The 26,959-nt window shown below is 42.8% G+C and overlaps 1 protein-coding gene across 1 annotated transcript; it reads right to left on the bottom strand.

Annotated features, from left to right (window-relative positions):
* Positions 1–12,694: 12,694 nt before the first annotated feature.
* On the bottom strand, positions 12,695–25,710 carry LOC132403452 (C-type lectin-like). Its single transcript, XM_059986856.1, has 5 exons — positions 25,644–25,710; positions 22,819–22,985; positions 19,693–19,833; positions 14,040–14,151; positions 12,695–12,831 (listed from the first exon to the last, which is right to left on the bottom strand). Exons 1-5 carry the CDS (start codon positions 25,696–25,698, stop codon positions 12,761–12,763), a joined length of 546 nt encoding a protein of 181 aa, XP_059842839.1. The 5' UTR covers positions 25,699–25,710; the 3' UTR covers positions 12,695–12,760.
* Positions 25,711–26,959: the final 1,249 nt, after the last annotated feature.

Below are 26,959 nucleotides of genomic sequence, written 5' to 3' on the forward strand. Positions count from 1 at the left end.
TGTAATGTAGTTGTAGTTTACTTTTACAAGTATTTACAATGTAAATGTGATATCAAGAAGGGAACAAATACTGTATCAATCTTGTATTGTTTTATCAACAGTTTTCACCATATGTTAATGTGAAGAGTGAACAGTAAATGGTTAATCTTACTGCGACCTTGTTTCATTGACTACGGTTTATCTCGGCGTTTCATTACACCCAAGCGAGAACACTACAGTGAAAAAGTGGCATTATCAGGTGTTTCAAGTGCTGCAATGTCATCTCGATCCAGCATCAAGTCGATGCCACCCAGCGACAAGGGCAGTAGGGCATCATCAAGTAAGGCCGCCCAGGCAAGAGCTAAAGCAGATGCCACCCATGTGTGGGTGGACTACACCAAGCGAGTAGCAAAATTGAAAATGGAAGCGGCTGCCAAAGAAGCCAAAATCCAGAAGGAAAGGGCTGCCAGAGAAGCCAAAATCCAGAAGGAAGCAGCTGTCAGAGAAATGGAAGTGGCTGCCAGAGAAATGGAGGCGGCCACCAAAGAAGCCGAAATCCAGAAGAAAGCGGCTGCCAGAGAAGCTGAAATCCAGTTGGAAATGGCAAGGATATCGGCAGAGTTGGAAGTGCTGAAGCTAGAAGGAGAAGAAGAAGCTGTCAAGGTGGAAGCAGAGTACATAGAAGAAGCTGAAGGATTGCATAATCTGACCAACGTAAGATCTACTTCAGAAAGGACCAGATTGGAACGCACAAGCGACTATGTCCGATCTCAAATAGACAGGAAGGCTCGTCCTTCCTCTCCATACGTATTCGATAACATTCCATGTCATGAGGAACCTCAGGGTCAATTGCCCAATTGCATCACATCCATACGAGGAAGACAATTTACCCTCGCAACTCCGAGATGAAGTCAAGAATGAAAGAGTTGACAACAAATACTTCTCGACACCAAACTTACAACATTTGGGGAGAGGTCGAATTCAGGACAGCAAATTCCATAAGAAATGTACGCCCTCAGTCATATCCGCGCCAACGTATTTCCCCAGCCCGCAAGCCACTTACAGTTGATCCCATGATGCAGTATTTAGCAAGACAGGATCTCATCACTTCGGGACTGTACCAGTTTGACGATAAAACTGAAAATTACCGTGCATGGTACTCCACATTCACCAACGTTATCGACGGAGTCCAGCTCAGAGCAACCCAAGAGTTGGATCTTATGGCGAAGTGGCTGGGAAAAGGATCATGCGAACAGGTGAGACGCATACGTTCAGTGTACATCGACAAACCCGAGCTAGCCTTAAGCAAAGCATGGGAGAGACTTTGGGAGGGCTATGGGGCCCCTGAAATTATTGAAGCGTCGCTATATCGACATCTGGAAAACTTTCCTAAGGTGTCAGCCAAAGATCACATTAAGTTAAGAGAACTCGGAGATTTACTCAAGGAGATCCAAGGCGCCAAAGAAGATGGCTACTCTGCTGGTCTAATATACCTAGATACTCCATTCGGGATTAGACAAATCGTGGACAAACTTCCATTTGGGCTGCAGGACAGGTGGCTGTCTGTTGCCTCAGAGTACAAGGAAGACCACGATGGTCGATTTCCTCCCTTTAAGCACCTCACTAGGTTTGTGTACAAGGAGGCAAAGAAGCGAAACGACCCTAGCCTCATGGGTCCAGGAAGCAGTACAATTTACACCAAGCCAGGTAGATCCTCTTCGAATACTTTCAACATTGATAAACCCGTCTCAGTGCTTAAGACTGAAGTCTTTACAACTAACCATGACCCTAGCAAGAATTGCCCATTGCATAACAAACCCCACCCCCTCAGAAGATGCAGAATGTTTAGGGAAAAACCCTTTGAAGAGAGGATGGCCCTTCTCAAGGAGAAAAGAATATGTTTTAAATGCTGTTCCTCAACCTCTCACTTTGCTAGAGAGTGTACGATCGCCGTGAAGTGCCCGGAATATAATAGCACTAATCACGATGGGGCCATGCATCCCGGCCTGTCACCGCAAACCAACAACGCTCCTTCACCCCCACAACAGGACGGCGGGGAGGGAGAGGCTCACTCCAGGACAACAGTTGTCAGCTCGAGCTGTACAGAAGTTTGCGGTCAAGCTCAGTCAAGCCGTTCTTGTTCAAAGATCTGCCTCACTAAGGTGTACCCTAAAGGAGCCAAGGACAAGGCCATCAAAGCCTATGTAATTCTGGACGATCAGAGCAATCGCTCACTAGTCAGTCCAGAGTTCTTTAAATTGTTCAACATTGGGAGTGAGCAGTTCCCATACTACCTTAGAACTTGCTCAGGCAACACGGAAACTCATGGAAGGAAGGCAGAAGGCTTCCAGCTTGAGTCCCTGGATGGTGAAGTCGTCATCTGTCTCCCTACGCTCTTAGAGTGCAATGAATTCTTGAATAACCGCACTGAGATCCCGACGCCAAGTGCGGTGCTACACCAGCCACATCTCTGCCACATTGCCAAACACATCCCAGAACTGGAGCCAAAAGCAGAAATACTCCTGCTATTAAGAAGAGATGTTATCCGGGTGCACAAGGTTAGGCAGCAGGTCAATGGACCACACAACACCCCTTTTGCGCAATGCCTGGATCTAGGCTGGGTGGTGATAGGAGAGGTTGCCCTGGCAATGTACACAAATCGACGGTTAGCCCACTCAAGACCAATGTGCTACAGAGTGGCAGCCATTCAATTTTCCAACCCCGCACAAGTGTCCCGTGTATTAAGGAAGCACGACAAGGCCTTGACAAACGTAAAGTAACTGACGAGCCGCTGGGTCAGTCAGTCTTCGTTCAAACTGAGCATGGTAATAAACTTGCTCAATCAGCTCAAGATGCCATTTTCTTAAAAACAAAGGACCAAGGTCTTCAGAGATGAAGCAAATAATGGGGTTGCCCCATTGCCTTTCAGAGAACCACGCCAGCGCTTGCCAAATAACAAAGAGCAGGCGGTCAAGCGGTTCATGTCCTTACAAAAAACCCTGAAAAGGAAACCTGAGATGCAGCAATGCACCCGATTGACCCACAAGGTACTGTGCACCCTAATGGCAGAGGTCACAGCCATTTTAAATGCACGACCACTCCTACCTGTGTCTTCTGACCAAGAAAACCCCTTCATACTCTCACCATCAAGATCCTTACGCAGAAGGCAGGAGCTCCCCCTCCACCAGGAGACTTCTCAGACAAGGATTTGTACACAAAGCAATGGAGACAAGTCCAAGCTCTGGCAAATCGGTTCTGGTCTCGCTGGAGACAGGAATATCTACCTTTGTTGCAACACAGACAAAAGTGGACAGAACCTCGCAGAAATCTTCAAGTTGGAGACTTAGTCCTTCTCAGGGACAAGCAAATCGCCCGCAACAGCTGTCCAATGGCCAGAATCACTGCTACATTCCCTAGTGGGGATGGACATGTCAGGAAGGTCAAGTTGAAGACTACCGACCAAGGCGATGTGAAAAATTACCGAAGGCCAGTTACAGAAGTCATTCTACTTCTACCTAATGACTGATTTAGAGACTAAGTTTTGTATTCTGTTCATTGTGACCTTACAAAAGTCAAAGCGGGGAGTGTGTTGCCTTTATGGCAGTTATTTAGTTTATAATATTTTTGCTAAGTAATTCATTTGTTAGTATTTTCTAGTTAGAATTAGAATTGTTTAAAGTATATTCATTGCCTGTAAAATATATCGGCATGCGATGACTTCACATCCGGTTTTGCCGCATCTTGTGGGAAAATACCGGTTTGGGATTAACACAAGGGCAGGGGCTCGCACGAGGCAGACCGGAGCAAGAAGTTTTTTGTAAGCATTAGAAATCACAGGGAGAGAATCGCTGTAAGTTAATAGATAATCGATATGTTGAATTAAAATGTTAACCCCGATCCTGTTAAAAGTAACGATGGTCGATAATGTTTATGTTTTTGTTAGTTAAAGAGTTGCGGATAGTTTGCATTGAAGTGTATTTAAAGCAGTCAATGGCGTAGGTAAATTCTGACTGTATGCTGCACTTTAATGTAATGTAGTTGTAGTTTACTTTTACAAGTATTTACAATGTAAATGTGATATCAAGAAGGGAACAAATACTGTATCAATCTTGTATTGTTTTATCAACAGTTTTCACCATACGTTAATGTGAAGAGTGAACAGTAAATGGTTAATCTTACTGCGACCTTGTTTCATTGACTACGGTTTATCTCAGCATTTAATTCGGCGTTTCATTACACCCGAGCGAGAACTCTACAATAATAGCAATTGCTTTAGCTCCACCAACAGATTTCAAGGTAAATGTGTAAGCAGTGTGATCGAGCAGCAGGAGGGACCCACTGAGAGCAAAGTGAAAACAGAGGTGGGTTTGAACATTCCTGCACTGTCTTCACAGAAAGAGGAAGAAAATGATACTCAAACAGAACAGGCTTCCTCTGCAGCTTGGGAAGTAGAACAAGGCAAGTTAATTCCTGGATTCTGCCTTGGTGAGGAGCTGTGGCTTTCTGACCAGTGTTATTCTTGAGGTGGAGACAGAACAGAGGGCACAGATATTGAGTACTGCAGTGCAATAATGAAGGAACATAACTTTACTCAGAGAAAGAGGCTCCAAGTAAATCGTACACTCACTAACGTAGTTGCTCTGCAGAAGATGAAAGGTTAGTTGCTTGCTGAGGTGGTACAGAAGTTAGAAAAGTACATGAACTCACAGACATTAGAAATATCACCCATACAACCAGAGAGTGGCAAAATCCGTGAGTGAGGACATGGCCCTGCTGACAAAAGTATCAAAGTTCTACAATTGTGGAGAGTCGTAACTGGGAAGCTTACAACCAGCAGAGAGGATCTGAAGTCACAGCAATTCCTGTAATACAGGATCCCTCTGGCTCTGGACTGAATTGTCACCATTGTTTTTGTTGCTCTGGTTTCTGTCCTTTGACTTGAACACATAGTTTCATGACTCAGAGATGAGAATGGAGATCGGCAAAGAAGGTTGTCAGAAATTACAGGAGGATCTTGATCAGCTCAGTAATTGGGAGGACCATCATAAAATGGCTTTTAATTCATCTCAGTGTGGAGTGTTGTACCGTGGGTTCTGGTTAATTGGTTCACATCGGGACCAGTACATTTGGTTCAATTTAGCAGCTGCCCAATTAACCAAAGTTTCAATGAAGTCATTAAAAGTGTATAAAAAAGAAAAAGTGCTGTTTAACTGAGTAACAAATGACATTGGCAGTGGCAAGAATTGAACACCAGTCTTAGAGCTGCCACTGTAAAACTTTACACTATAGGTACTCATCTACACAACTTCTCCTTGTAACTGAAACCCCCAATCCAGGCAACATCCTGGTAAATCTTTTATACACTCATTCTAGTTTAATAACAACTTTACTGCAACAGAATTACCAAAACTGAACACAATATACCAAGGACCGCCCCACCCATCTGTTACACTGTATAACCTAACCTAGTCCCAACATATCAATGTAGCTATAAAGAAGGCAAGACACTGACTATACTTCATTAGGGATTTGGTATGTTAACAAAAGCACTGAAAAACTGCTCTTGATGTATGATGGAGAGCACTCTGACAGGTGACTTTACTGTCTGGTAGGTATGGCGGGGGGGGGGGTGAGGGGTGAAGTGTGGGCTACTGCTCAGGACCGAAAGAAGCTGCAGAGGATCATAAATTTAGTCAGCTCTATCTTGGGTACTAGCCTACAAAGTACCCACAACATCTTCAAGGAGCGGTATCTCATAAAGGCAGCGTCCATTAGTAAGAACCCCCAGCACCCAGGGCATGCCCTTTCTCACTGTTACCATCAGGCAGGAGGTACAGAAGCCTGAATGCACACACTCAGTGATTCAGAAACAGCTTCTTCCTCTCTGCCATCCAACTTCTAAAGGGACATTGAATCTGTGAACATGATCTCATTTTAATTTGCATGATTTTTTATCTTTTCAACATATGTATACTGTAATTGATTTACTTATTTTTTTATTATTATTTTTCTTTTTCTTCTATATTATGTATTGGATTGAACTGCTGCTGCTAAGTTAACAAATTTCACAACACATGCTGGTGATAATAAACCTAATTCTGATTCTGATTCTGAACAGAAACATAACTTCCCAGCTCCTGTACTCATTGCCCTGACTGATGAAGACCAACATGACAAATGCCTTCTTTCCCAATCAGTCTTCCTGTAAAGCTGTTTTCAGCAAACCATGCATTTGCATTCCTTGGTGTCCCTATACTGTAATGCTCCACAGTGACCTACATTTACTGTAAAAGTCCTACCCTTGTTTGATCTCCCAAGATGCAATATTTCACATTTACTTGGATTGACTCCATTGGCCAGTTCACAGCCCACATACCTCAGCTTCAGATCTAAGAAACAACCCTGAACAATCATTCCTCCTACATTGAAGCCAATTATGAATCCAATCCACTTCCGCCCCAATCCCATGCTAGTTAGTTCTCCTGATCAGCCTGCCATAAATGACCAGTCAAAGGCCTTGCGAAAGTCTATATAGATATCATCTACTACTTTACCCTCATCTACCCTCTTGTTTACCTCCTTAATCTCTCCACAAATTTCTCAAATATGGCTTTTCAGACATATTTAGTTTGAAATTTGAGATTTTGAGTTAGGTGGATTGATTCATATACACTCATTTTATTCGGTTACTGTCTAATGTGTCCACTGAGTGTATGTTTGTGGTCTTCTGATGCTGTAGCCCATCCACTTCAAGCTTCAACACGTCATGCATTCAGAATGCTGTCTGCACACCACTGTTCTAACACATGCTTATGTGAGTTACTGTGGCCTTCCTGTTAGTTTGAAACAGTCTGGCCATTCTTCTCTGACCTCTCTCATTAACAAGGCATTTATGTCCGAAGAACTTCTGCTTGGGGGATGTTTTCTTTTTGTGTTTTGCATCATTTTCTCTAAACACTAGAGGCTGTTGTGGGTGTAAATACCAGGAGATAAAAGTTTCTGAGACACACAAACCAGCCCATCTGGTGCCAACAATCATTCCATAGTCAAAGGCACATAGATCACATTTTTTCCCATTTTGATGTATGGTCTTAACAACAACTGAACCTCTTGACCATGCCTGCATGCTCATTTCCTTGAGTTACTGCCACATGATAGGCTGATTTTATACATATAAGGCAGGGTTATTGGGGATGTGGGGAAGCATTCACAAAGAGGAAAAGCAGCAATCAACAGGGCACAGATGGAGGAAAAGAGACTTATACCAAGGTGACTCAGGGAGTGAGTCTTTGAGATTTTGAGGAATGGACGTTGACTGCCATTTCTGCAACATGACATTTCCTTGTACTGGTTAAAACTTGTATAATAACTTTCAGACCTGTTCCCACAGTTGTGGTCACAGGCAATCTCCTGAACTAGCTTATATTGAAGATGAAATAGTAAATGCTACACTTGGACTATACCATAAGGAAATGGGAGATTGTGCTGTTTGATGGTAGAAATAGCAAAATAGAAGATTTTACATGGTGAGGAAACAGTAAATGATGGTGATTGAATGGGTCGTGGTGTGCTGATGTAGAAACATAATCAGCAGTTAGAATGAGAATTTATAAAGTCATATAGCAGGTGATCAGTCATTGGAAGGACTTTGGAGAATAAAAGCATGGATGTCTCGTTGATACTCTGGTGTTGCACTGAGAACTCATTTAGAGGTCAGTGGTTGTTTTGGTCACCAAATCTATGAAAGAAAATAATTGTCTTGTTAACAGTCCACCAGCAATTTATTAGATAGATTCTTGGAATGAGGGGAATATCCATTGAAGAGGGATGGAGAAAATTGGACTAAACTTACAGTAACTTCTCAAGAAATGCATGTGATCTCACTGAGGGTTCCAGGATTCTGAGAGGGACTGAGGATTGGATAACGAGAGGCTGTTTCCACATTCCAGAAAGTCTAAAACTAGGGTGGGGTCAACATTTTAGAATTTAAAGATCAAGAAATTTCCTTGTGCAGAGGGCTTGGAACGTTTCGAATATTCTACCTGAGAATGACTGGAAAGTGCACTCCGATTATATTATTGTGCTGACATTTCAGTAAGTAGCACAGTCGGTCTGCTGTAAACATCCACATCCTCTGGATGTGAACCTTCTATACAGTCTACTCTGATTCATTTTTTCATCACATCTATATTGAAACATACAGCAAGATGCGTCATTTGTATTAACAAACAAACTAAGGGTGTACTGGGGGCAGACCGCAGGTGTCGCGACGCATCCTGGTGCCGTGACCACAATGCTTGGCAGAAAAACACAGAACGCAACAAGCAAAGAAAAATCAACAGCAAAATAGCCCCCTTTCTTCCCTCCCACTTACTCAGACACATAGACAGTCCACCAACCCCAGGACTGAGTTCCAGGACTCTAGCCTCATGTAGACGCGTGGACTCACAGATAATGGGCCTCCAACTACCCCAGTGGACTCTCAGACAGGCTTTGGGCCACAGGCCTCAGCTTCTGGACTTTCAATTGATCTTCAGTCTTCAATCTTCCATCTTGCCATTGATGGAGCCCTGAACTCCAGCCTCACTGATGATGAGACCCTGAACACATTGCCTCAAACTCTAGACTCACCAGTGCATATACATCAGAGGTCAACAGTTCTCATGCCTTCTGCTTGCACGGACATTTGGTCCGAGGTCCCACTGACCTGGGAGGTCCCGCTGACCTGGTGGGCCACCAAGATTCTAGATCGTGTAATGTCAATTCCTGTTCACAAGTGTGAAGGAGAACAAAATGATTGTTACTCTGGATCTGATGAAGTACTTAAAAAAAACAAAAGATAAAGAATACTATAATAATTTATAAAACACAATTAATTTAAATATGTAAGAGAGCTTACATGGATAGAGTGACTATATGTCCATAAAGTGAAGCCTAGCTGTACATAAGTTGAGTGACGGGAAATAATAAAGTAGTTGTGCATTTAATATTTAGGAAATGCTTGAATAATCTTTTATATATATTGCTTGATTAAGCATTCTTGTTTGTTTATATAATTCATTACAGGTTATATGAATTGCATACATCATTACATTACCACGTGATATGTGTGCCTCACTTAAAGTAAACACAGAATAACACCTACATTTTGGAATTCCATGTCTTCCTTTGAATTAATATGATGTTTTGAAGTTACAACGCAGTTGTGGTGGAGTTAGTGGGTGGAGCTGTTGATCAGCCTTACTACTTGTGGAAAGTAACAGCTTTTGAACCTGGTGGTCTCGGCATGGATGTCATGTAGCCTCCTCGCTGATGGGAGTGTGACAAACAGTCCATGACCAGGGTGTGTGGGATCCTTTGTGATGTTGCAGACCCTCTTCCACAACTTTTCAGTAAATGCGTCCTTGATGGTGGGTAGTCTGGTGCCAATGATACGTTACTCAGTTTTGCACCAATGGTTCTGGAGCCTTCCAATCAGCTGCGGTGCAGTTTCCGTACCAAGTAGTGGTACAGCTTGTCAGGATGTTTTCTATGGTGCATCTGTAGAATGATGTCTGTAGGATGATCAGTCTTTGTCCACAGTGCTTACCAGCCTGACATCCACAGATGTCCTTTGTGATAAGTCTATATTACTGGACTTCAAGCTTGCAGTGGGGGAGGCCTAGACTCCAGAGATCCTTTGTCCCCATGTCCACATCACTGATCTTCAAGTGAGGAGTGGAGCACTAGATTCCAATGTCCTATGTTCCATGTCTACATTGATTGACTTTGAGCGAGGAATGGATGCCTAGTCTCTGGACGGCTTTTATCATCTATCCACATCGCTGGTCTTCAAATGCAGAGCAGGTGACTAGATTCTGGTCTGAACTCAATTCCTGTCCCTAAAGCTTAACTCGATCCCTAAATCCCCTCTCTGAACCAAACACCATCCCTATGAAATTAACAAACTTAGTCTGAGCCACGACCTCAATGGACACCACAACTCAGTGCCCTGTTGACCAGAAGAATCTTCATTCTATCCTACATGTGTCTCCAAAGCCTGATCAATAGAGTGAAGGTTTCCAAGGGATTCTGCTGCTGTCCGTCCATGTTCCCCTGTCCAAGCACTGTAATACTGACATATCTGACTTTAGTTTCTCCTTCTCAAATTTCCGGGTGAATCTAATTATATTGTGATCAATATCCCTTGAGGGTTGTTTTACCTTAAGCTGTCTAATCAATTCCGCTTCATTGCGCAACACCCAATTCAGAATAGCTGATCTCCTAGTGTACTCAACCACGAGCTGCTCTAAAAGAACATCTTGTAGGCATTTTAGAAATTCTCCCACTTGGAATCCCCACCAACCTACCTGCATATTGAAATCCCCCATTACTATCATAACATTGCCCTTTTGGCATGCATTTTCTGTCTCCCATTGTAATTTGTAGGCCACATCCTTATTACTGTTTCAGGGTTTGTATTCAACTCACATCAGGAAGTTTTTAACCTTGCAGTTCTTTAGCTTTATCCACAATTATTCAACTCCATTTGATCCTATGTCTCCCCTGACTAATAATTTGATCTCATTTTTTACCAACAGAGACCCTCTGCCTTCTTGCTCGTCCTTTCAATACAATGTGTATCATTGGACATTAAGCTCCCAGCTATCATCTTTCAGCCATGATTCAGTGATGCCTGCATCATACCCGCCAACCTGTAACTGTGCTATAGTTCATCAGACTTATTCTTATACTGCACACATTAAAATATAACACCTTTAGTCCTGTATTCACCCTTTTCAATTTTGTCCGCCTTTTACGTTGCAACTCATCCTGTCAACTGCAATTTTGCCCTTTCATCAGCCTCTCCTTGCTAGGAGTCTCACTGCACATTGCCTCCATTTGTAATCCAACTACTCATCTTCCATACTATCACTCCACTTCCCATCCCCCTGCCAAATTAGTTTCAACCCACCTAAACAACTCAAGCAAACCATTCCACAAGGGTATTGGACCTCCTCGGGTTGAGGTGTGACTGGTCCCTTTCGTACTCATCATACCTTCCTCAGATGAGATCCCAATGATCCACAAATCTGAACCCCTGCCCCCGAACTCATTCCACAGTCACACATTCACCTGACAAACCACCCGCTTCTTACCCTCACTGGTTCATGATATGGGCAGCAATCCAGAAATTACTACCCTGGAGATTCTGCTTCTCAGCTTTCTAGCTGGATCCTTAAAATCTCTCTTCAGGACCTTGTCTACCTATATCATTGGTGCCAATGTGTACCAAGACATCTGGCTGCTCACAACCCCCTGAGAATGCCATGGACACGATCCCAGACTTCCCACAAAACCACATATCGTACAAAATACTGCCCCTGGAGCTATTCTCACTATACTATGCTCTAATAGATGAGGAAAGAACAAAGATAACTTACAAGACAATTTACCTCACCCACTGCCTACCCTCACTTAAGCCTGATGAGCCAAAGCCACTCTAATGACTGGCACACTCCAAAAGAATGGCCACTCTGCTTGCACATGAATTATTCTTCTTGGCCCTTTCTAAATGAATCCCTCTTGCTGATTGGTCTCTCCTGAACTCAGACATACTGCTGTGAAACTCTGCCTTTAAAATCTCAATCACCACTCCAATTTAAAAAGTAGCTCTTTTTACTCACAAACAAAAAAATCTGCAGATGCTGAAAATCCAAGCAGCACACACAAGATGCTGGAGGAACTCAACAGGCCGGGCAGCATCTATGGAAAAGAGAATAGATGCCGTTTCGGGCCGAGACCCTTCATGAAGACCCCTGTCAAGGTTGATCCAGGTAGTAGGAGGTAGTATGCAGATGGAACATGGGAGGGTGTGAATGGGGCTGGAAGGAAATTCGTGGAATTGATAAAGGGATGACAGAGATTAAATCCAATAGGTGATGAAGGCAGAGCAGGGAATAAAGTGAGGAGGTGGAGAGAGCAAATGGGAGCAATGGGAGAAGGGATGCAGTTGGAAGAAAGTGAGGGTAATGGGCAGATGGAGAAGGTTAAGGAGGGGAATGGGACATGGTGATGGGACTCAGGCATATCTGGAGGGGAGAACTAATGGACAGAGGGAGAGGATTTGCCAAAAGGTAGAAAATTCAATGTTCATAGTACCAGGTTTCAGGATGTGATGCCCAGGCAGAATACGAACTGTTGTTTTTCATGCAAACTTGAGTACATGCTGTTTATTCTGTGAGTAAAGAATGACTGTTGTCCTTCAACATCTCTTGGCAGATGAGGTTTCCCTCCTGCAATGTGGTCGCGTCGCTTGGGGAAGTTTTAATCTGGAAACAGGGTGATCGGAAACAGGAAAATCTCGTTGGAAGGTCAGGAGTAGAATCCTGTGAGGGGTGTCACAGTTCCTAGAATTCTATGGGAAATCATCTCTTTCCCATTTCTGTCAATTATCTATTGAACAGAGATCCTTTATTTCACTCTCATGTGCTGTTGCCAGAACCCAGCACACCAATTGTGGCCAAAATGAATGAGTTAATTTTGCAAAGTCTGTGCTGAATTCCCCGCAGTTCAACACTCAGTGTCGAGGTGGGGAGGAAGCAACAGTGAGACAGGAAGGCTGCTGGAAACTGGACTCAAACAACAACAACACACACAGCTCGGGATGCAATTCTCTTTATTATTGGCTGAGAAACTAAGTGAGTACAGAGACCACAGACAATGAGAGCAGCTACAAAGAAATCAGGCACTGAATCCACTGTTTGAAATCATGAGAGGATGGTTCTGGAGTCTTCCAATCTCAGTGCAGTTTGTACGAACAAACAAAACCATGACTCCTGTCACAGGGAAAATCATTCCACTTTTCAGAACCTTGAAACAGAGAAAAGGAATCCAAATTGACCTGTTAGTCCATCAGCTTTTTATTGCAGAGGGTGAAAATCTGAAAATAATTCTTGAAATACTCAGTAGGTCAGGCAGCATGTATAGTGAGAGAAACAGGAAAGTCATTGAAGGAGATGTTATCTCTTTTCTCTTTCTGTAGATGCTGCCTCACCAGCTCAGTGTTAGAATCACAGGGTCACAGAACAATACATCATGGATAGAGGTGTTTCAGCTCAGTAAGTCCACGTCAAGCATGATTTCCACCTGTCTGGACTCAATTTCCTGCATTTGGCCTGTACCAATCTAAACCCATCCCTCTCTGTACTGTTCCGAGTCCTTTTAATATGAGAATACTAATCCAGCCTCAATCATTGAGGCTGGTAGCTCATTCCATATTCTCACCTCAGTCTGATTGAAGAAGTTGTCCTCTGTTCTCTTTAAAATCATTCCCCTCAAACCTAAATCTATGCCTCCTAATTTTCTCCTCCCCTAAACTGGGGAATAGACTTACCATCCATCTTTTCTATGCCTCTCATACTTCTAAACATCTTGTTCAGGTCATCTCAAGATGTTGGACTGGACTCAGATATGCTGAGGAATAGGGGCCCATTCTGGCCAATATCTCCCTTCAACCCCATCCCTCTACTCCTGGCAACATCCTTCTAAATACTTTCTCTGTCCTTTCTGATGAAGACTGGTGTGCTAAAAGCCTTTTTCAGCACTCTTTCTACCTGTGAAGCTGCTGTCAATGAACCATGCACATGTGCTCCTCTGTTCCTCTGTCCCACTGTAATCCAGAATGCCTGACCATACATAGACCAGATTGAATTTCCAAAATGAATCAGTTCTCCCTCCCTGGCCCAATTTCTGAACTGAAGAAGATCCCCCTGTAATCTATAATAACCTCTTTCACTATGATCAACACCTCCCTAGTTGCTGCCTGACCTGATGAGTGCTTTGTGAAAATACAGGTTTTATCTCAGATTCCCAGCACAGGAAGAGTCTTTTTTCATCTTCAGACACTGTCTGTTCCCCTGACCCCTGCAATACATCCCATTTATCCTCCTCTAACTGGGCAATGAGTCCAGTTCTGCTAAGCATGGGGTTGGTCAATTCCTTCTGTTGTGACAGGCCTCTTCAATACTGCGTCTGAAATGAACTTCAAAAAATAACATTTCTCTCACTGTTACACTTACCCGAAAAAAAATGAATGTGTGTACAGTCTTCATTGCCATGATTATTGGGTTCATTGGGACCCCATTTTCTATAATTGTAGCATGTTCCATCACTCCATGTGAAATCCCCTTCCTGTGGGACATAAATCAGTGATTATTCCTGTGGGATCGTTCAGTAACCTGTCACTTAATGGTACAAGGAGGAGCTGTACCCGAGTCAGAGTGAGACCAGAATATGAGCAAACAGGGCAGTGAATGAGATTTTAAATGACAGACTGTCAGGGTGGGGGAAATCTCATGGAAGTAACAGAATCCTTGGAACAAAAGAAACTGGATCTGAGAGTAAAAGTCAGGGAAAATGAATAATGACAACTCGGACAATGAGTCATTGAGCACAAATACACAGACTGATCTCATAAACACTAGAGGGAAAAAGGACAGAAGAACTGCACATGAATGGACACAAGCTACAAAACCAAATGTGAATTGGAGGCAGGAAAATTTGTGATACACTTAGATCCTGTGTACAGTTCAGGTCTCCAACGTATAGATAGGGTACGGAGACACCACTGAAGGTGAGAACATATTTGCAGGGAAAGGACCAGAAATGAGAGTTCATACTTATCAATAAAGTTTGAGAAAACTTGAATGTTGTCATCCTTCAATGACTGAGTTTGATTTCTCTGTCTCTGTCTCTGTCTCTCTCACTCTCTTTCTGAATAGCTACCTTCTCTAGCTGTAGAGCCAGAGCTACAATTAAAACTTGGATGTTGAAGCCAGATGATTGTGTGTGGAATGGCCAAGCAGCTCACTGGGATCCTCCTTCAAATGTGAAGATTCAACAAGTTCAGCATGGAGAAAAGTTTCCACTTGAGGTGCAGGATCATATATATAGGAGAGTCACTGATCAATCCATAGAAACATAAAAAACCTACAGCACAATACAGGTCCTTTGGCCCACAAAGCTGTGCCGAAGATGTCCCTACCTTAGAACTACCTAGGCTTTACCCATAGCCCTCTATCTTTCTAAGCTCAGTGTAGCCATCCAGGAGACCCTATCATTTCCGCCTCCACCACCGCCGCCAACAACCCAGTCTACGCATTCATCACTCTCTGCATAAAAAACTTACCACTGACATCTCCTCTGTTCCTAATTCCAAGCTCCTTAAAACTATGCCCTCTCGTACTAGCCATTTCAGCCCTGGGGTAAAGTCTTGGACTATTCGCACGATCAATGCCTCTCATCATCTTGTACACCTCTATCAGGTCACTTCTCATCCTCCGTCGCTCCAATGATGGTCCTCCATTGCTCATTGATCCCTTATAGAATCAGAGTGGACAGCTATGTGTGGAGTCAAAAGAGATGGGGGAGATTTTGAACAAATTTTTTTCTTTGATATTCACTCAGGAGAAGGATATTGAATTGTGTAAGGTAAGGGAAACAAGTCGGGAAGTTATGGAAACTATGACGATTAAACAGGAGGAAGTACTGGCGCTTTTAAGGAATATAAAAGTGGATAAATCTCTGGATCCTGACAGGATATTCCCTAGGACCTTGAGGGAGGTTAGTGTCGAAATAACATGGCTCTGACAGAAATGTTTCAAATGTCATTAGAAACAGGGATGGTGCCAGAGGATTGGCATATTGTTTTATTGTTTAGAAAGGGTTCTAAAAGTAAACCTAGCAATTATAGGCCTGTAAGTTTGAAGTCAGTGGTGGGTAAATTAATGGAAAGTATACTTAGAGATGGTATATATAATTATCTGGATAGCCAGGGTCTGATTAGGAACTGTCAATATGGATTTGTGCATGGAAGGTCATGTTTGACAAATCTTATTGAATTTTTTGAAGAGGTTACTAGGAAAGTTGACGAGGGTAAAGCAGTGAATGTTCTCTATTTGGAATTCAGTAAGGCCTTTGACAAGGTTCCACACGGAAGGTTAGTTAGGAAGGTTCAATCTTTCGGTATTAATATTGAAGTAGTAAAATGGATTCAACAGTGGCTGGATGGGAGATGTCAGAGAGAAGTAGTGGATAACTATTTATCAGGTTGGAGGCCAGTGACTAGTAGTGTGCCTCAAGGATTTGTACTGGGTCCAATGTTGTTTGTCATATACATTAATGATTTGGATGATGGGGTGGTAAATTGGATTAGTAAGTATGCAGATAATACTAAGATAGGTGGTGTTGTGGATAATGAAGTAGATTTTCAAAGCTTGCAGAGAGATTTAGGCCAGTTAGAAGAGTGGGCTGAAAGATGGCAGATGGAGTTTAATGCTGATAAGTGTGAGGTACTACATTTTGGTAGGACTAATCAAAATAGGATTAGTCCTACATGGTAAATGGTTGGGCATTGAGGAATGCAGTAGGACAGAGTGATCTAGGAATAATGATGCATAGTTCCCTGAAGGTGGAATCTCATTTGGATAGGGTGGTGAAGAAAGCTTTTGGTATGCTGGCCTTTATAAATCAGAGCATCGAGTATAGGATTTGGGATGTAATGTTAAAATTGTACAAGGCATTGGAGAGGCCAAATTTGGAGTATTGTGTACAGTTCTGGTCACCGAATTATGGGAAAGATGTCAATAAAATAAAGAGAGCACAGAGGAGATTTACTAGAATGTTATTTGGGTTTCAGCACCTAAGTTACAGAGAAAAGTTGAACAAGTTAGGTCTTTATTCTTCAGAGTGTAGAAGGTTGAGGGGGGACTTGATAGAGGTATTTAAAATTATGATAGATAGAGTTGATGCGGATAAGCTTTTTTCCATTGAGAGTAGGGGGATTCAAACAAGAGGACATGATTTGAGAGTTAGTGGGCAAAAGTTTAAGGGTAACATGAGGGGGAATTTCTTTACTCAGAGAGTGGTAGCTGTGCGGAATGATTTCACAGTAGAAGTGGTAGAGGCAGGTTTGGTATTGTCATTTAAAGTAAAATTGGATAGGTATATGGAGAGGAAAGGAATGGAGGGTTATGGGCTGAGTGCAGGTCAGTGGGACTGGGTAAGAGTAAGCGTTTGGCACAGACTGGAAGAGCCGAGTTGGCCTGTTTCCGTGCTGTAATTGTTATATGCTTATAAGGAGAAAAGGCTGAGTTCACTCAACCTGTTCTCATAAGACATGCTCCCCAATCCAGGCAACATCCTTATAAATCTCCTCTGCATCCTTTCTATGGTTTCCACGTCCTTCCTGTAGCGAGGCAACCAGAATTGAACACAATACTCAAAATGGGGTCTGACCAGGGTCCTCTATGGCTGCAACTTTACCTTTCAGCTCTTAAACTCAATTCACAGATTGATGAAGGCCAATGCATCGTATGCCTTCTTAACCACAGAGTCAACCCTGTGTAGCAGCTTTGAGTATACTATGGACTCGGATCCCAAGATCCCGCTTATCCTCCATGTTGCTCAGAGTCTTACAATAAATGTCTTATTCTGCCATCATATTTGACCTACCAAAATGAACCACCTCACACTTACCTGAATTGAACACCATATGCCACTTCGCATCCCAGTTTTGCATCCTATCAATGTCCAACTGTAACATCTGACAGCCCTTCACACTGTCCATGACACCCCCAACCTTTGTGTCATCAGCAAATTTACAAACCCAACCCTCCACTTCCTCATACAGGTCATTTATAAAAATCCCAAAGAGTATGGGTCCCAGAGCAGATCCCTGAGGCACGCCACTGGTCACCGGCCTCCATGCAGAGTATGACTGGTCTACAACCACACTTTCCCTTCTGCGGGCAAGCGAGTTTTGGATCCACAAAGCAATGTCCTCATGGATCCCATGCCTCCTTATTTTCTTAGTAAGCCTTGCATGGGGTACCTTATCAAATGTCTTGCTAAAATCCATATACACTACATCTATGGCTCTACCTTCATTAATGTGATAAATCACATCCTCAAAAAAAATCAATCAGGCTTATATGGCATCACCTGCCTTTGACAATGCCATTCTGACTATTCCTAATCATGTTATGTCTCTCCAAATGTTCATAAATCCTGCCTCTCAGGATCATTTCCATCAACTTACCAACCACTGAAGTAAGACTCACTGGCATATAATTTCCTGGGCTATCCCTACGCCCTTTCTTGAATAAGGGAACAACATCCACAACCCTCCAATCTACTGGAACCTCTCCCATCCTCATTGATGATGCAAAGATCATTGCCAGAGGCTCAGCAATCTCCTCCCTCACTTCCCACAGTAGGCTGGGGTACATCCTGTCCGACCCTGGTGACTTATCCATCTTGATGCTTTCCATAAGCTCCAGCACATCTTCTTCCTTAATATCTACATGCTTAAGCTTTTCACTCTACTGCAAGTCATCCCTACAATCACCAGAATCCTTTTCCGCAGTGAATAGTGAAGCACAGTATTCATTCAGTACCTCCTCTATTTCCTCTGGTTACATACACACTTTTCCACTATCGCACTTGATTGGTCCTATTCTCTCACATCTTATCCTCTTGCTCTTCACATACTTGTAGAGTGTCTCGGGGTTTTTCTTAATCCTTTCCGCCAAGGCCTTTCCATGGCCCCTTCTGGCTCTCCTAATTTCATTCTTAAGCTCCTTCCTGCTAGCCTTATAGTCTTATAGTTTCCTAGTTTTTTGAACCTTTTATAAGCTCTTCTTTTCTTCTTGACTAGATTTACAACAGCCTTTGTGCACCACGGATCTTGCACCCTACTATCCTTTCCATGTCTCATTGGAATTTACCTACTCAGAACCCCACACAAATATCCCCTGAACAGTTGCCACTTTTCTTCCATATATTTCCCTGAGAACATCTGTTTCCAATTCCACACCCCACCTCTTTTGCCTCCCTCCCTGTCCTTTCTGAAACAAATAAAGCCTGACACTTGAAGTAGTCATTCCTGCCCCTGCACCATCCAAGTCTCTGTAATGGCCACAACATCATAGCTCCAAATGCTGATCCACACTCTAAGCTCATCCGCTTTATTCATAATACTTCTCGCATTAAAATAGACCCATCTCAAACTATCGTTCTGAGCACGTCCCTTCTGTATCATCTGCCTATCCTCCCTTTCACTCTGTGTCCAAGCTTCCTCTATTTGAAAGCCAACCACCCTTTCCTCCATCAATTCAGTTTGGTTCCCACTAACAGGCTGCTCGAGAGAAACCCTTTTCTCCAGACTGTTTAGGATGTGACTCACAGGGGTCAATGTTCGGTGAGGAAAAGATGGAGAAAGGAAAGCCATATAGATCATGTCAAATGAAGGAGAGGGAGAGAGAAAGCTCATGTGGAGATAAAGAGGGACATAAACATTTGGAATTTATTTGTTCCCAGGACACAGTGACTTTGTGAATAACCAGCATTTATTGTCCTTCCCTGATCATTGTCTGACTATTTCATACAGCAGCTAAGATTCTACACACTGGAGTCACAGTGAGGCCACACTGGGGAATTATTGGATTTACTGCATTTTATTCACTTGGATGTATTTACATATATATTTATATATGTATTATACTTTATTTACAAGTTCCCTGGATGCTGGAATGGGATTCAAACTCATGTCCCTGGATCATTCGGATACACCCAGTAACTTCACGCTCGCACTGCCACATCCGAGTTACTCAGCATGTTGTCCAGTGTAATTCTATCTGTGGTAACAGTGTAACACGTCATCATGAACTTTACCTGCCATATGTCATTCAGGCCAATCCACGCCCATGGGTTCCCACTATTCACAGCACTGATCACCCTAGAAATGAAAGCGTTGTGTTCATCTGAGGTCACGGTTGCCAGATTTCCATAATGAGGGAGTTGATTGCAGAACTCCTATAAATAAAAGAGTATCATTATCTTTAATCCTCACACTGGGCCCTCAGCAAATCATCTGACCTGTTGTTAGGAATTTCCTTAAACAGACATATTTTTCTTCACAGTGTTTGGTGTCAAAAGAAACACTGTGTTAACTCCACTGGTTGTGGAGTTTCTCCTAAATTATCCTGTGTCTGATCCCCTATAATAAGTAGATTGATTTGTTTACTCTCGGGGCTGGGGCATGGGGTAGGATAAACTATCAAGTGGAAGCTGCAGCAACCAGGTCTCTGGCACTGAGTCTGTCTCTGTGGTTCAGAAGGGATGGGGGTCAAGAGGAGTGCAGTAGTGATAGGGGATTCCATTTTAGAAGAGCTGAAAGCAGATTCTGTGGACCTGAAAAAAACACCCAGACAGTACGTTGCCTCCCAGTTGCCAGGGTTAGAGGTGTCTCAGACTGGGTCATGGCATTCTAAAGGGGGAGGGTGAACAGCCAGAAGTTGTGCAACATATTGGTACCAAAGACAGAGATAAGAAAAATGAGGAGTTCCTGAAAAGAGAATATAGGGGGTTAGGCAGAAATCTAAAAAACAGAACCTCCAGGGTAGTGATCTCTGGATTGCTGCCAGTGCCACATGACGGTGGGGGTGGGGTGGTAAGTATAGGATGAATTGGCACATGAATGTGTGGCTTGAGAATTGGTACTGCGGATATTATCCTGAACAGTGGTTGGAAAGATATTGGAGTCTCTCATTAAAAACGAGCTTCTGAGGTACTTAAAAGCACATAATAAAATAGGCCAAAGTCAGTCTGGTTTTCTAAAGGGGAAGTATTGTCTGACAAATCTGTTGGAATTCTTTTAGGAAATAACAGGCTGGATACTCAAAGGAGACTCAGTGCATGTTGTTTCTTTGGATTTTCAGAAGGATATTCTGCACATGAGGCTGCCTAACATGATAAGTGTCTGTGGTAATAGAAGAAATGTTCTAGCATGGATAGAAGATTGACTGACAGGAGGCATAACAGGGGCCGTTTCTGGTTGGCTGCTGGTGACCAGTGGTGTGCACAGAGGTGGAATTCATGGATATGTAGCCAAGTTTGTGGATGATATGAAAATAGGTGGAGGGGCTGATAGTGCTCAGGAAGCTGGATGTGTACAGAAGGACTTAGATGGGTTGGGGCAAGGGCATAGAAGTGGCAGATAGAATACAGAGGAGGACAGGCATGATCATGCACTTTGGCAGAAGGAATAAAGATGTGGACTGTAGTCTAACTGGGGAGAACATTCAAACATCAGAGCTGCAAGGGAGGAGGGAGTAGTCATGCAGGATTCCCTAAAGGTTAACTCGCAGATTGAGTCAGTGGTAAGCAAGGCAAATGCAATGATAACATTCATTTAAAGAGGACTGGAATACAAAAGCAAGGATGAAATACTGAGGACTTACAAGACATTGGTCAGACTGAACTTTGAGTATTGAACAGTTTAGGTCAGGCATGGGCAAACTACGGCCCGTGGGCCATATGCAGCCCGTTAAACTTTTTAATCCGGCCCGCAGAACTTGATGAAATTATATTAATAAACCTTGTTAAGGTTTCTTCCCCGCAATTCTGGCATTTTCCCAATAGATGACGCACTCTATATACATTGACCTTTGTTGAGGTGCAGCGTATTACTCCACATTTGCGCTTTACTTTGTGACCTTGTGGCGACCCATTTCCTGGCACATCCGAACCGGCTCACAATTAGCCAGCGTTCTGGCTAAGGGAGATAGCCTGCGGGGATTTGCGAGCACAGAGCTCCGCATACCGGCGCGCTCTCACTGTTCTGTCATTGTGCGTGTCATTGTTGAGTTTTGGCACAGGGGACAATTGAATAAGAAGGAGAAGGACAAGTAGACCTGCATCTCCTACCGTTTTTGAAATAAAGACAGTCAGGAGGAGAGTGATGATGATAATATCTTGAAGGATAACAGAATTTTCAGTGCTTTAAAATAATAACAGTTACTATTAAAAAAGCTGTATTTTATTCATTTAATTTTCAGTGTTTTAAAAGTCATTTCAATAAATAGCTAAATACCATGGGACTTCAAAGACAGATATTTTGTTGTAATGCATTTGTTCATTTTCAATTGAAATTAAAGCACATGCTTTCTACATATCCCATGATATTTTATTTTCTCTTATGAGGTGTATTACCAAAACACTCTGTCCATCTGCTCCTGGTCCGGCCCCTCTGTTAAATTTTAGAACTCTTTGTGGCCCTCAAGTCAAAAAGTTTGCCCACCCCTGGTTTAGGTCCTCCTTTCTTAGAAAAGATGCACTGTGATTTGAGAGCATCCAAAGGAGGTTCATGAGAATGATGCCAGAAATGAAGGAGTAACATTTGATTTTTTGGGCCGTTATTCACTGGAGTTCAGAAGAAAGAAAGGAGGTCTCATTGAATCCTATCAAGTCTTGAAGTGCCGAGATGCAATTGATGTAGAGAGGATGTATCCAGTAGTGAAGGAGTTGAGGACTAGAGGGCACTACTTCACGGTTGTGGGACAGGGATTTGGAACAGAGATGAGGACAAATTTCTTTAGCCAGAGGGTGGTGAATCTGGAATTCAGACAGCTTTCCAGACAAAGTAACCTGGCATATTTAAGGTGAGGGTTGATAGTTCATTGATTAATCAGGGTTTTGAGGGTTACAGGGAGAAGGCAGGAGAATGGGTTTGAGAGGGATGACAAATCAGCCAACGATGGAATAGTGGAGCGGATTTGATGGGCTGAATGGCCTGACTTATGATCTTATGGTTTTATGGTCTTTATTTCCCAGTTTTTCACTCATTGATCTGACTGATAGGAACCGGAGCCCACAACCACAGTGAAGCTCACCCTGTAACTCAAGAACCCATCATTGACAATTCAGCTAGAGGCTGTGCTGTGAGTTAATGGGAATAAACCAGCAGAGCCCAACATTCTCCAGGGCTTGCTGCACAATTGCTGGGTTTCAGGGGCTTACCTCAGCTTCTTTCCATGTCTTTTGGTGACTGTAATACCGATAACAGGAGTCTACATCAGGATAATAATACCAGTTTTCATCACAACGTCCTTGGGTTAGTTGAGGTAAGCTCCATCGATCGAGCAACTCCAAGGGGTCATTCTCATTGTGTTCGGTAGGAATTGAGCCTTAAAACAGATAGAATAATGAAACAATTTCCATTAGTCACAACACCAGACACACTGTGGATTTGCAGAAGATGGCCAGTGCTCTTTACCCACATCATGGCCCCAGGGGACTGAGGGCTTTCTGGACGGACACCATTCTTTGTAACAGGGACACTGGTTAAACCTGACAACAACAAATGACTGTCGGACACTGGTGGTGGGAAATGTTTACAAACAGTTCTGAGGGATGGAACAAATCCATATTTCATGTTTCGCAGGTTAATCTAGGATAAAACATTTTGTAAAGAGATGGTTTTACCTGACGAGAAATTGAATTTTTGGAGGCTATAATTAAGTATCAGTAAGGATAGAAGGTTTCATGTGGTAAACATGGATTTTAACAAAATGTTTGAGAAAGTCTCATTCAGTTGATTCAAGTCGATCTAAGAGAAACAAATTTATGAAACATTTTGTTCAGTTCACACCTGGAGTTTATTATTGCACAGGAGAGAGTGCAGAGGAGAGTCACTGGGACATGCGAGGTGGAGTGTTTCAGATTCGAGAAGGGACTGGATGGAATTGGTTTGTTTCCCTGGAGTAGAGGAGGCTGAATGAAGACTTGATAGAGATCCACAGTATAATGAGGGGCATCATTTGGGTGGTGGTGAGAAAATATTCACCAGTACAGAGACTTCTAAAATGAGAGGACATGGTTTAAGGTGAGGGATAAGAATTTCAAAGGGGATCTAAAGATTTTCTTCACCAAAAGTATGAATGCCATTTAGGATTCACTTCCTGAGATGGTGGGAGAGGTGGGTACTCTCACAGCAATTGCAAACATTGGAAAAACACTTCAATCACAATGGCACGATGGATGGCTACAGGCCAAGTGAGGTGAAGGGGGTGAGGAGAATTGTACTTGATGGTTGACATGGATATGATGGCCAATGGCTTTCTTGTTGTACAACCTGTTGACTTCAATGTAAAATTATAGATTGGCTCAGGATTAGTATTGGAAGAATGTGTGATACATGACAGGACCTCTACTTTCTTAGAATTTTGCATAGATTTGGTCTGTCAGCTAGACTTTGACAAACTGTTATAGATGCATACAGGAGAGGATCCTGACTGGTTTTCTAAAAAACTACAGAAAGTTGTGGATACAGCTCAGTTCATCACAGGAAAAGCCCACCTGAAAATCTAGCACATTAACCAGGATTGCTGCCATAAGAAATATGAATCCATTTTCAAGACCCCACCACCCACTATCCAGGTCATGCTCTCTTCTTGCTTCAACCTTCACACAAACAGCACCACACCACCAGGTTTATGAACAGTTATTACCCTGCAAACCTCAGGCTCCTGAACTAGCATGGATAATGTAAAACACCTCAACTCTGAACTCATTCCACAACCTACCGACCTCGAAAGGGTGTCTGCACAAGTGTGATTCTACAATTCATGTTCTCAGTATTCTACACAGTTTCTCTTCTTTTGCAACTTTGTTGTTCATCTGACTTAAAATACATAAAATTTGTCATAAATTCAATTGTGTTTTTATTGACTGCAAGAAAATGATAATCAGGGTAGCAATCGCTGACCTATGCATAATTTGAGAATAACGTTTCTTTGACTTTGACAATGAAGATGTTTGCTGATGATTCTAAAGCTGACATTTTTGTAGACAAAAGAGACCAATGATTAGGTTACAGGAAGACATCTGTTGATTGGTCAGGTAGGAACAAAAGTGGAAGTGGAAATCAATCCTGAGAGAATGTGGCCATGCACTTGTTGGGATCTAACAATACATGGGTACTTATGGGGAATGGTGGGATAGTAAGCAGTGGGAGCATGGACTTCCAAGACAAGCTCTGCAGAGGGTCAAAAGCCAAAGGGATGGATACAACTAGTTGTTCACAGGATTTATGGTGATGGAGAGAAATATTTTCAGCACATCTGCTCTGTATCTTTCTGATTCTCTGCCTAGTCCTACCTACTTGCATCTAAACTACAACCCTCCATATCAATCTCATCTAAATACCAATCCAAACTTCTCTAAAATGTTGCAATTGAATCCAAATCTGCCACTTCAGCTGACAGCTCAATCCGCACATGTACCACCCTCAGAAATAGTTACCCTTCAGATTTCCCATAAATATTTCATCCTTCACCCTAAACCTCTGACCTCTGGTTCTACTCTCACCCACCCCCAGGGTAACAAGCCTGCAGGCACTCACCCCATCTATGGTCATTATCGTTTGGTATTCTTCTCTGACATTTCCCCTCATTCTCCTGTGCTCCAGGGCATGATGTCCTAGCCAATTGAACCTATTCCTGTAACTCAGATCCTCCCAAAGTACAACACCTCACACTTGTCTACCGTAAATCTACCTGCTATTTTTCAGTCTAGTTTCCCAGCTGGTTCAGATCATGCTGCAAGATTTGATAACATTCCTCACTGTCCACTATGCATCAGTCTTGATGTAATCTGATGTCTTTGTCTCCTGATCTCTAGGAGAGTCTCTGACTCATCTTCCATCTCAATAGCTCAAAGTTGAATGTCCCAAACAAGACATTTCCTACCATACCCCAACCGGACCCAATGCCCACAGATTCCCATGTCCCACAGTCCCAACACAGATATATATCTGTAAAGTTCCTTGAATCAATGGGCCTTACCTGCCACATCACTGACAAGCAGTGTGATCACCACCAAAACCTGCACCAGCATCATGTTTCTTCCCTCAGACCTGAAACACAAGAAAATAATTCATCATTAGTGTCAGGTTTCTCAGTGAAGGTAGGGATATCCTGCTGCCACTCCCACCTCTCTCTCTTCCAGCTCTCTGTGTCGAATAGATTTCCAATCCTGAGACACCCCTATTTATGTGCAGGTCTTAGATATTGGAGGTTTCAAGAACCATTGAAGTCAAACCCAATTGGCTGGACCCACCTGCATAAAAAATTCTGCAAACCAATCACTGACAGATTTGAATATGATGATTGGGAAACCACAGGAATGTCTTGTGAGCTTTAAGTGTGACTGTGGAATGTTCCTCTGTAACTGAACACTGAGAAACAGAGGCTGCCTAAAACATTTATGTTCCCATGAAGTTTTTCATGAAATCAGATCTCAATAAATATTAACAATAACAACAATTACAATGTAATTTTCAGGTGAATACTTCATCAGCTACAGCTTATGATGAACGCACTCATACATACAATTGTCCTGGTCTTTTTCTCATCCATTTCCCATCGTGGGGGAAGATCTTTCTCTGTCACTGACTCTGGAAAGTTTGCAATCCATTTGTAAGGATTGGGTTCAATTTAGAATCATGGTCACTGTCCAAAAAAAGGTTGCAGTGAACTCTACTCAGAAGGAGCATGGAAGGATGTGGAGATAATAGATTGCTTGATACTTGATGTTTTTCCAGGGACAGTTCTGGAAGGTGTATGAACTAACCTAATGTGGGAATGAATCTATTGATCTCCAGTGGAGTGAGACTGATGGGCCAAACAGATCTTCCTTTCCCTGGATCTTCTCTTGTTCCCCAATCATGTTCTATCAGTAGATTTCAGATCCTGACAACTCCTTGATCAAAAGTGATTCCTCCTTTCACCTCTGATCACCACTTACCAATTATCTAAGATCTCTACCCTCTAGTTAATGTCCCCACTGCCAAGCAGTAGGCTGTAGGAAGTTATTAATAAATCAGCTGATGATCATTGTGTCTGAGACACTGACCTAAGCAATTCATGCAGTGATGTTCCGGGCTGGAATACTCTACCACAGCTAACTTACATTGAATGAGTAATGAATCCAACCATTGAAATATTCTCTCCATGATGTCCCTTGTCTTAGAATGACCAGGTCGCCTCAATGCTGCATTCAGTCAAATGCTGCCATGTTTTAAATGAGTGACGCTGTGACTTCAGCACTTCACCAGTGGAATCCGGCTGTTTGTTCTGCATTTGGAGCAAGGCTGTGAAAG

Source organism: Hypanus sabinus, chromosome 13 (genome assembly GCF_030144855.1).
Source record: "Hypanus sabinus isolate sHypSab1 chromosome 13, sHypSab1.hap1, whole genome shotgun sequence".
In the NCBI taxonomy this organism is placed as follows: domain Eukaryota; kingdom Metazoa; phylum Chordata; class Chondrichthyes; order Myliobatiformes; family Dasyatidae; genus Hypanus; species Hypanus sabinus.

Excerpts from the sequence above, each read along its gene's own strand:
- LOC132403452 (XM_059986856.1), bottom strand. The coding sequence starts at position 25,698 with ATGATGCTGGTGCAGGTTTTGGTGGTGATCACACTGCTTGTCAGTGAT. Across the intron at positions 19,834-22,818 it reads AGACATGGAAAGAAGCTGAG|GAGTTCTGCAATCAACTCCC; the intron begins GTAAGCCCCTGA and ends TTTTATTTATAG. Across the intron at positions 14,152-19,692 it reads GCCTGAATGACATATGGCAG|GAAGGGGATTTCACATGGAG; the intron begins GTAAAGTTCATG and ends TATGTCCCACAG.